The sequence below is a fragment of the Pseudorca crassidens genome, chromosome X (genome assembly GCF_039906515.1).
Source record: "Pseudorca crassidens isolate mPseCra1 chromosome X, mPseCra1.hap1, whole genome shotgun sequence".
Classification (NCBI taxonomy): domain Eukaryota; kingdom Metazoa; phylum Chordata; class Mammalia; order Artiodactyla; family Delphinidae; genus Pseudorca; species Pseudorca crassidens.
In genome coordinates this window covers 118,713,620-118,725,697 of record NC_090317.1, presented here as the reverse complement: position 1 = coordinate 118,725,697, position 12,078 = coordinate 118,713,620, and the positions used below count along the sequence as shown (strand labels likewise).

Below are 12,078 nucleotides of genomic sequence, written 5' to 3'. Positions count from 1 at the left end.
CCTTTTTTTATGACCCTCAGTAAAGTATTTTCTTTCCTTTCATATAGGTTCTGCTATTTTTTATTTGTTTATTCCTTATAATTTTAAATATTTGTTTGTAGCCATTATCAATTGGGTTTTTTTCCTATATATTTTCTAAATTGCTTGATGCTGGTATATGAGAAGACAATTTGTCCTTATAATTTAAAAATTTATCTAAACTGACTCAAGAAAAAATAGAAAATCTCAACAGACCTATAACAAGTGAAGAGATTGAGTCAATCATCACAAACCTCCCAGTAAAGAAAAGGTCTGGACCAGAGGGCTTCACTGCTGGATTCTACCAAACATTTAAAGAAGAATTAACACACCAATCCTTCTCAAGCTCTTCTAAAAAACTGAAGAATTACCATGATATCAAAGCCAGATAAAGACATTACAATAAAAGAAAAAGACCAACATCCCTTATGAACATAGATGTAAAAATCCTCAAAAAAATATTAGCAAGTCTAATCCAACAGCATGTTAAAAGTATTATTCAGGGACTTCCCTGGCAGCCCAGTGGTTAAGACTCTGTGCTTCCACTGCAGGGGCTGCAGGTTCAATCCCTGGTTGGGGAACGAAGATCCCGCATGCCACGTGGCACAGTCAAAATGTAAAAAAAAAAAAACAAAAAAAAACAAAAAAAGGATTATTCACCATGACCAAGAGGGATTTATCCCAGGAATGCAAGGGTGGTTCAACATAAGAAAACCAATCAACGTAACACATCACATTAATATAATAAAGGGGGAAAAAACACATGATCATCTCAATTGATGCCAAAAAGGAATCTGACAAAATCCAACATCATTTCATTATAAAAATTCTCAGAGGGCTTCCCTGGTGGCGCAGTGGTTGGGAGTCCGCCTGCCGATGCACGGAACACAGGTTCGTGCCCCGGTCCGGGAAGATCCCACGTGCCGCGGAGTGGCTGGGCCCATGAGCCATGGCCGCTGAGCCTGCACGTCCGGAGCCTGTGCTCCGCAACGGGAGAGGCCACAACAGTGAGAGGCCCGCGTACCGAAAAAAAAAAAAATTCTCAGAAAACTAGGAACAAAGGGAAAATTCCACAACTAGATAAAGGGTATTTATGAAAACCCACAGCTAACGTCACATTCAATGGTGAATGACCTGAAAGCTTTTCCCCTGAGATTGGGAGCAAGACAAGGATGCCCGTTTTCACCACTGCTATCAATATTGTACTGAAAATTTTAGCCAGAGCTATTAGGCTGTCAAATGCTACTTTGAACACTTACAAATGATTAAAATGATAAATATAATGTTATATATATTTTACCACAATAAAAAAATTACCTAGCCGCCTTTTCTGAAATCTCCTATTCTGAATTTTTATGTCACTTAGATAGATAAAAAGGATCTGACTATAAGTACTGCTCTGCAACCTCCTCTTTCCACTAAACATGTATTAGTCTTTCCAAACTAATACCTTTAGGTATACTGCAATCAGTTTTAACAGCTTCTCAGTTTCCTATCATGCAGATAGGCCATGCATGATTTATTTAACCAGTCCCCAATTCATGGATATTTAAGTTACTTCTAAAGTTTCCCTCTTGCAAAGAACGCTGCTGAACAGTCGTGTACTTCTGCAAGTAGTTGTATGGGATAAGTTCCTAGAAGTAGAAATGAGATGTCAAAGGGCATCCACAATTGAAAATTCTCCTCTAGTTCTTTCCCTACTATCAAGGAGTCAGTCAGATGTTTTGTAATACACTAAGAAAGCATCCTGTTGGTCTTGAATATAGTTCTAAAACCAGAACTGATAACAAGTGGTATCAAATGACTTTTGGCATCATTTAGACCAGGGGTTGGCAAACTACAGCCTGTAGACCAAACCCACCCTGCTGCCTGTTTTTGTATAGCCCAGGAGCCAAGAATGGTTTTATTTTTTGGTGGGTTTTTTTTTCACATTTTTAAGTTTTAAATTTTAAAAAACACAAAAGAATATTTCATGAAATGGAAAAATTATAGGAAATTCAAATTTCAGAGTCCATAAAGTTTTACTGGAACACAGCCATACTCGTCTGCTAATATAATGTTGTTTTCACATTTCAACAGGAGAGCTGAGTAGTTGCAACAGAGCCCTTACAACTTTAAATCCTAAAATATTTACTATCCGGTCCTTTACAGAAAAAGTTTGCTGACCTCTAATCTAAGCAACAATACTTCAATGTTTTAAAGAGTAGGAAACTCAAGTCTCTAAGCAAATGGCAAAGAGCATACTGTCATATAGTTACTGAAGGAATGTTCCCAAGGGGTAACATCTCTTGGCTCTGTGTATAAGTGAGGAGGTGAATGGCCTCCCATTTCCTTCTTATTGTGGTTGAGAAGCCACCACTGAAAGGACAAGTAGCTAGAGCTCTGGTTGCAGGATTCTACTTTCCAGGGACTCTTTTTTGGGTGCTAATGTAAATGATGCTGTGTTTTTAATTTCAAGTTTCATTTGTTTACTGCTTGTATATAGGAAAGGGATTGACTTTTGCATATTAACCTTGTATCCTGAGAATCTTGCTATAATTGCTTGGGAGTTTTTTGTTGATTCTTTGAGATCTTCAACAAAGACAATCATCTCGTCTATTCCACAGACTCTTGGCCCAAGATGTTTCTCCCGTAACTTCAGTTTTTGCTTTGCCCCCAAATAGTTATAATTTTAGTTGCCAGGTATAAATAATTTTTCAGAAACAAAATATATTCTCCCGAACACTTTCCAAGGCTACCTCCCCACTTCCCGTAGAACAAAAATAGAAAAGGAGACATGACAAAGCTTAAATGAAGGGAAAATGAAAGCACAAGTAAACACTGTGCTATTAACACAAAGCTTCGCCCTCTGATAATAACTAATTAATGTAAAAATTAGAGGAATATTTAAGCAATTTACTGGAAATGAGGACCAGGGAGCAAAATTTCACACAGGAGGAAATTTAACAAAATTACCATATGACAATTGGGATGGTTCCTCAGAGGTATCACTGTTGCCTTCAAAATCTGGTTGTAGAGTCAACACTTCATCACTGGAAACTATGTTCTCAGTAACCTCTGTATCAGAATCTTCTACTATCACAAGATCAGCATCATCATTGGCATCACTGTCCTCTTCAAGAGCTATAGTAATATAAGCTAAGAAGAAGCAAAGAGAAAGGGTATATTAGATACCACATTAAATTGAAAGTTTCTAGAGGAAACCACCTTATAAAGTTAAGGAGTGTTTAAAAAACATTTTAGCTGAAAAAAATTACATGAAGCATTTTCATATCTCTAATTTCAAGTTAGCTAAGACATCAACTGCTTAGTATGAAGCTTTGAGATATATGTGTATGTACACACACACAAATAGTATTATTTCTAGGACTTCCAATTCTATAGAGCAATAAATTTCTTCTCCTTTAAGGAACTGGACCACAGAAAGATGAAAAGGCAGAGGGCTATGTACCAGATGAAGGAACAAGACAAAACCCCAGAAAAACAACTAAATGAAGTGGAGAGAGGCAACCTTCCAGAAAAAGAATTCAGAATAATGATAGTGAAGATGATCCAGGACCGCAGAAAACGAATGCAGGCAAAGATTGAGAAGATGTAAGAAATGTTTAACAAAGGCCTAGAAGAATTAAAGAACAAACAGAGATGAACAGTACAATAAATGAAATGAAAAAAACACTACAAGGAATCAATAGCAGAATAACTGAGGCAGAAGAATGGATAACTGACCCGGAAGACAGAATGGTGGAATTTACTGCTGCGGAACAGAATAAAGAAAAAAGAATGAAAAGAAATGAAGACAGCCTAAGAGTCCTCTGGGACAACATTAAACACAACAACATTCGCATTAGAGGGGTCCCAGAAGGAGAAGAGAGAGAGAAAGAACCCGAGAAAATATTTGAAGAGATTATAGTCGAAAACTTCCCTAACATGGGAAAGGAAATAGCCACCCAAGTCCAGGAAGTGCAGAGAGTCCCATACAGGATAAACCCAAGGAGAAACACACCGAGACACATAGTAATCAAATAGGCAAAAATTAAAGACAAAGAAAAATTATTGAAAGCAGCAAGGGAAAAATGACAAATAACATACAAGGGAACTCACATAAGGTTAACAGCTGATTTCTCAGCAGAAACTCTACAAGCCAGAAGGGAGTGGCATGACGTATTTAAAGTGATGAAAGGGAAGAACCTACAACCCAGATTACTCTACCCAGCAAGGATCTCATTCAGATTCGATGGAGAAATCAAAAGCTTTACAGACAAGCAAAAGCTAAGAGAATTCAGTACCACCAAAACAGCTCTACAACAAATGCTAAAGGAACTTCTCTAAGTGGGAAACACAAGAGAAGAAAAGGACCTACAAAAACAAACCCAAAACCTTAAGAAAATGGTAATAGGAACATACATATCGACAATTACCTTAAACGTGAATGGATTAAATGCTCCAACCAAAAGACACAGGCTTGCTGAACGGATACAAAAACAAGACCCATATATATGCTGTCTACAAGAGACCCACTTCAGACCTAGGGACACATACAGACTGAAAGTGAAGGGATGGAAAAAGATGTTCCATGCAAATGGAAATCAAAAGAAAGCTGGAGTAGCAATACTCATATCAGATAAAACTGACTTTAAAATAAAGAATGTTACAAGAGACAAGGAAGGACACTACATCATGATCAAGGGATCAATCCAAGAAGAAGATATAACAATTAAAACTATATATGCACCCAACATAGGAGCACCTCAATACATAAGGTAACTGCTAACAGCTGTAAAAGAGGAAATCGACAGTAACACAATAATAATGGGGGACTTTAACACCTCACTGACACCAATGGACAGATCATCCAAAGAGAAAATTAATAAGGAAACAGAAGCTTTAAGTGACACAATACCAGATAGATTTAATTGATATCTATAGGCCATTCCATCCAAAAACAGCAGATTACAATTTCTTCACAAGTGCACAAGGAACATTCTCTAGGATAGATCATATTGTGGGTCACAAATCAAGTCTCAGTAAATTTAAGAAAATTGAAATCATATCAAGCATCTTTTCTGACCACAACGCTATGAGATTAGAAATCAATTACAGGGAAAAAACCGTAAAAAACACAAACACATGGAGGTTAAACAATATGTTACTAAATAACAAAGAGATCACTGAAGAAATCAAAGAGGAAATCAAAAACCACCTAAAGACAAATGACAATGAAAACACGACAGTCCAAAACCTATGGGATGCAGCAAAAGCAGTTCTAAGAGGGAAGGTTATAGCAATACCATCCTACCTCAAGAAACAACAAACATCTCAAATAAACAATCGAACCTTACATCTAAAGGAACTAGAGAAAGAAGAACAAACAAAACCCAAAGTTAGTAGAAGGAAAGAAATCATAAAAATCAGAGCAGAAATAAACAAAATAGAAACAAAGAAGACAATAGCAAAAATCAATAAAACTAAAAGCTGGTTCTTTGAGAAGATAAACAAAATTGATAAACCATTAGCCAGACTCATCAAGAAAAAAAGAGGGAGAGGGGGCTTCCCTGGTGGCGCAGTGGTTGAGAGTCTGCCTGCCGATGCAGGGGACACGGGTTCGTGCCCCGGTCCGGGAAGATCCCATATGCCACGGAAAGGCTAGGCCCGTGAGCCATGGCCGCTAAGCCTGCGCGTCCAGAGCCTGTGCTCTGCAACGGGAGAGGCCACAACAGTGAGAGGCCCGCGTAGCGCAAAAAAAAAAAAAAAACAGAAAGAAACAGGACTCAAATCAATAAAATTAAAAATGAAAAAGGAGAAGTTACAACAGACACCACAGAAATACAAAGCATCCTAAGAGACTACTACAAGCAACTCTATGCCAATAAAATGGACAACCTGGAAGAAATGGACAAATTCTTAGAAAGGTATAACCTTTCAAAACTGAACCAGGAAGAAATAGAAAATATGAACAGACCAATCACAAATAATGAAATTGAAACTGTGATTAAAAATCTTCCAACAAACAAAAGTCCAGGACCAGAGGGCTTCACAGATGAATTCCATCAAACATTTAGAGAAGAGCTAACACAGATCCTTCTCAAACTCTTCCAAAAAATTGTAGAGGAAGGAACACTCCCAAACTCATTCTATGAGGCCACGATCACCCTGACACCACAACCAGACAAAGATACTACAAAAAAAGAAAATTACAGACCAATATCACTGATGAATATAGATGCAAAAATCCTCAGCAAAATACTAGCAAACAGAATCCAACAACACATTAAAAGGATCATACACCATGATCAAGTGGGATTTATCCCATGGATGCAAGGATTCTTCAATATACGCAAATCAATCAATGTGATACACCATTTTAACAAATTGAAAGAGGAAAACCATATGATCATCTCAATAGATGCAGAAAAAGCTTTTGACAAAATTCAACACCCATTTATGATAAAAGCCCTCCAGAAAGTGAGCATAGAGGGAACCTATCTCAACATAATAAACGTCATATGTGACAAACCCACAGCAAACATCATTCTCAATGGTGAAAAACTGAAAGCATTTCCTCTAAGACCAGGAACAGGACAAGGATGTCCACTCACACAACTATTATTCAACATAGTTTTGGAAGTCCTAGCCATGGCAATCAGAGAAGAAAAATAAATAAAAGGAATACAAATTGGAAAAGAAGAAGTAAAATTGTCACTGTTTGCAGATGACATGATACTATACATAGAGAATCCTAAAGATGCCACCAGAAAACTACTAGAGCTAATCAGTGAATTTGGTAAAGCTGCAGGATACAAAATTAATGCACAGAAATCTCTTGCATTCCTATATGCTAATGATTAAAAATCTGAAAGAGAAGTTAAAGAAACACTCCCATTTACCACTGCAACAAGAATAATAAAATACCAAGGAATAAACCTACCTAGGGAGACAAAAGACCTGTATGCAGAAAACTATAATACACTGCTGAAAGAAATTAAAGATGATACCAACAGATGGAGAGATATACCATGTTCTTGGATTGGAAGAATCAATATTGTGAAAGTGACTATAGTACCCAAAGCCATCTACAGATCCAATGCAATCCCTATCAAATTACCAATGGCATTTTTTACAGAACTAGAACAAAAAATCTTAAAATTTGTATGGAGACACAAAAGACCCCGAATAGCCAAAGCGGTCTTGAAGGAAAAAAAACAGAGCTGCAGGAATCAGACTGCCTGACTTCAGACTATACTACAAAGGTACAGTAATCAAGACAATATGGTACTGGCACAAAATCAGAAATATAGAATAATGGAACAGGATAGAAAGTCCAGAGATAAACCCACGCACCTATGGTCAACTAATCTATGACAAAGGAGGCAAGGATATACAATGGCGAAAAGACAGTCTCTTCAATAAGTGGTGCTGGGAAAACTGGAGAGCTACATGTAAAAGAATGAAATTAGAACACTCCCTAACACCATACACAAAAATAAGCTCAAAATGGATTAAAGACCTAAATGTAAGGCCAGAAACTATCAAACTCTTAGAGGAAAACATAGGCAGAACACTCTATGACATAAATCACAGCAAGATCCTTTCTGACCCACCTCCTAGAGTAATGGAAATAAAAACAAAAATAAACAAATGGGACCTAATGAAACTTCAAAGCTTTTGCACAGCAAAGGAAACCATAAACAAGACCAAAAGACAACCCTCAGAATGGGAGAAAATATGTGCAAATGAAGCAACTGACAAAGGATTAATCTCCAGATTTTACAAGCAGCTCATGCAGCTCAATAACAAAAAACAAACAATCCAATCCAAAAATGGGCAGAAGACCTAAATAGACATTTCTCCAAAGAAGACATACAGATGGCCAAGAAGCACATGAAAAGCTGCTCAACATCACTAATTATTAGAGAAATGCAAATCAAAACTACAATGAGGTATCACCTCACACCAGTTAGAATGGGCAGCATCAGAAAATCTACAAACAACAAATGCTGGAGAGGGTGTGGAGAAAAGGGAACCCTCTTGCACTGTTGGTGAGAATGTAAATTGATACAGCCACTATGGAGAACAGTATGGAGGTTCTTTAAAAAACTAAAAATAGAACTACCATATGACCCAGCAATCCCACTACTGGGCATATACCCAGAGAAAACCATAATTCAAAAAGACACATGCACCGCAATGTTCATTGCAGCACTATTTACAATAGCCAGGACATGGAAGCAACCTAAATGCCCATCGACAGATGAATAGATAAAGAAATTGTGGTACATATATACAATGGAATATTACTCAGCCTTAAAAAGGAACGAAATTGGTCATTTGTAGAGGCGTGGATGGATCTAGAGACTGTCATACAGAGTGAAGTAAGTCAGAAAGAGAAAAACAAATAACGTATATTAATGCATATATGTGGAACCTACAGATGAACTGGTTTGCAGGGCAGAAATTGGGACACAGATGTACAGAACAAACATATGGACACCAAGGGGGGAAAGTGGCCAGGGACGGGGGGGTGGTGGTGTGATGAATTAGGAGATTGGGATTGACATATATACACTAATATGTATAAAATGGATAACTAATAAGAACCTGCTGTTTAAAAAAATAAATAAAATAAAATTCAGAAAAAAAAAAGAAACTGGACCACCTGGCCCATGTACTATGTGTTCAATGATATGCTTTTAACTTTTAAAGGATACAACTGGTATTACACAACCACACTTTGTGGTGACCATGAATTCCCAAACTTGTTCTTTAAAAATCAATATCGCGCTTCCCTGGTGGTGTAGTGGTTAAGAATCCGCCTGCCAATGAAGGGGACACGGGTTCGAGCCCTGGTCCGGGAATATCCCACATGTCGCGGAGCAACTAAGCCCGTGTGCCACAACTACTGAGCCTGCGCTCTAGAGCCCAAGAGCCACAACTGCTGAGCCTGCGTGCTACAGCTACTGAAGCCCACACACCTAGAATCCATGCTCCACAACAAGAGAAGCCACCGCAATGAGAAGACTGCACACCACAAGGAAGAGTAGCCCCCGCTCGCTGCAACTAGAGAAAGCCCTCGCGCAGCAACGAAGACCCAATGTAGCCAAAAATAAATAAATTTTTTTTAAAGGTGACATTTAAAAATAAAAAAATAAAAATAAATTATCAATCCTTATGATAAATAATGCAGAAATAATGTACAAAAGTAAATGTTGTTATCAAACAAATTAAATTCAAATTGAATCTCACAAAATGTGAAATAGATGACTACAGGTAAACTAGATGTGAAATATCAACTTGGTAAACCATTCTAATGAATATGAAAAATAGCACAATATGCCAAATGTATGGTCTCTAAATGGGTTTTTTTATTTCTTAAAGTTGATCTGAAAAAGAACATGTTTAAGCTTGAAGTATTAACTCGTAGATCACATTTACATTGCATATCTTGGATTCAGTACATTTATTTGCAATAGACCAAAGTATTAGAATAAAGTAACTAGCTAGTATAAGGTGGTGTGAAAATGGTACTAAATTAGGAATCACAGGGTGTAGGCTCCAATTCAGGCTCTCTAGCTATCCAGGGGTATTAACTTTGGGCCAGATACATCTACTCTTTTGCCTCTGTTTTCTCATCCATAAAACTTTGGGATTGAGTTTGGAGAGTCCCAACTATTAAGTACCAAGACTTAATAGTCTTCATGGAAAAAAAATAGAACATTAGAAACTACCTAGTTATCCAAACAAAAGGGAACTGGTTAAATAAATTATGGTATTTTCATATGATGGAATGGTATATTGCCAATGAGAAGCACATTCTCAAAGAACATTTATTAATATTAGAAATGCTTGTGAAATACTTGCTTCTTAAACGGGGGTAAGATTCAAAGCAGAAAAATACAGCATAATCTTAACTTTGAGAGCAGAAGGAAACATACCAATGGTTATCTCTGTGTCACTATCTCTGGGTGGCAAAATTATCTTCATTAGACTTCTCTGTATTTGTTAAGATTCTCTACAATAAAGCTTAGACTTTATAATCAAGAGAAAATAACAAAGGCAACTGAAATTTTATTTTTAAGACAAGTTTTTGTATATCAACTGATCTTTCAAACTAGTATGAGTAAAGCTACTGACAACTCCACTAAGATTTCTCAGTTAATTGGCAAAATTCTAATTCCTTTAGGTATATGCATAGCCTTCAGAGGCAATTTTTAAGACATTATAATATTTAGAAGTTTTTTGAAGATTATGGTCCCAAGGTGCAAGGAACTAAGTTGCCATGAACTTACCAGATGAGGCATTAGTTCACAATGGTGAGGGCTGAAACCTGCGTTTCACATGACAACTAGTGCAAAGAATATACACAGCAAAACAGGGCAGATTACAATGGCCAGATCATTCCGATGTTTTTAGCAAAACTGTGCGTCAGTACACTGAACAATCACTTTCTAAATCTTCTGCCCAGGACTCTAAAAACCAGCCCTTCTACTCTCCTAGTCAAACTTTAGAGACTACAAAGTCGGCCCGTTGGGGGATAATACCACCAAAATGTGTCCCATCGCCCAGCACTTGCTGCAGGCAGGCTTGAAACTGAATCGAGCCCATGCCCTGCTTTATAAAAACAGTGCGTAGAAAAGTTGCTTGTGAAATCTCTACTTGTAAACATTGAACCAGTTGACCACTTCGTGTCATAAAACCCCAGAGCAGTCCTAATTCGGGGAGAACCGGGTAGAAGAGTGAGGGAAGCGATCCCCAGCAGACTAAATTAGGATCTTTTCTACCGAACTACCATGCTCAACCATACTGCCGGCGGGATGGGTCCTGGAGCTTGCACCGAAGCACTCCCCTGCTTTACAGTGGTCCTCACATTTTGCAGTGTTCTGACTCCCGCATCTGCCCTCTTGAAGCAAAGAACAGGCTCTATGCGCGGGAATTTCTCCACACACACATCTTTATTTTCTTTCTCCTCATTTGCATATTTACTATAAAACAACGAGGCTGCCCAATCTGTCTTTGGTCAAACGCAGTTACGATCTAAGCCTCAAAATCAACGTCTCAATCTCAAAAGATGTTATAATGAATCAACTCGCTTGTTTATCAATTCTTTAAACTCAAAATTCTATATAAAATTTTGGTGGTGAGCATGCTGTAGGGTATACAGAAGTAGAAATATAATGTTGTACACATGAAACGTATAATCTTATAAACCAATGTTATCTCAATGAAAAGCAAACCCAAAAAGAAATAAAAATAACGTTGTAACATTAAAAAAATAATTCTATATAACGTCGGAGAGTCTTGGTCCTTCCTGGACCCCTACCTCCTCCGACAGGGAAAGAGAAAGGATAATGGATCAACTTGTCCCAGAAAGTCAGCACCAAGTACTTAAAAAATAAGTAGCCAAATCTCAAAAGCTCACACGTTCTGGCATCCTGCGAGAGACGGTGAGAAACACACCCCACCCCCCGCAGCGCTGCTGCAATTCGAGGTTGCCAAAGGCAGACTCACTCTTCCAGCAAAGCAAATCCTCTCCTCCAAAGAGTGTCCCAGCCGCTAAGCCAAATCGCTTTCCTGGAGCAACAAGCAGTGCTCAGCAGCTGCTTGCGGTGCATGCGCATGAGGCCTTGAATAAAAGTTCAAAGGAAAAACCGCTGCTGCGCAGAACTGCTCTGCAGCTAAAGCGTGGCACGCCGCCCTCTGGGAGGCGCAGGAAACAACCGCGGTCGCCCACCCTCTCGCGAGAGGACGGCTGTTCCACTACGGCCGCTAGAGGTCCTGTAAGGAAATACCGCCCTCATGCAGGAAACGAGGCCGGGCCTCGCCACGTGCTGGCGCCACGAGAACCCCGGGGGCGGAGCCAGCTATGGGTCACCTCAAGTCCCAGGGACGCCATGAACCCTGGAGACCTGAAAGCCCCAGGATTCCCTCCATCCCTCAGGACACCATGAACTCTGCAGACACCTCGAGCCCCAAGATCCTCTCAAGCCCCTGGGACGCCATGAACCGTGGGATCCCGGAAGCCCCCAGAGCCCCTCGTGTGCCTGGGATGCCACAAACCCTGGGACC

General features: G+C 38.8%; 1 protein-coding gene across 1 annotated transcript in view; it reads right to left on the bottom strand.

Annotated features, from left to right (window-relative positions):
- Positions 1 to 11,810, bottom strand: part of BEND2 (BEN domain containing 2) — a 93,787-nt gene extending 81,977 nt beyond the window's left edge. Inside the window, exons 1-2 of the mRNA XM_067722762.1 lie at positions 11,744 to 11,810; positions 2,974 to 3,156 (exon numbers count right to left, since the gene is read on the bottom strand). Of these exons, the coding sequence (XP_067578863.1) occupies positions 2,974 to 3,156; positions 11,744 to 11,810 (250 nt within the window). The remainder of the gene's footprint in view (positions 1 to 2,973; positions 3,157 to 11,743) is intronic.
- Between the last annotated feature and the right edge of the window lie 268 nt (positions 11,811 to 12,078).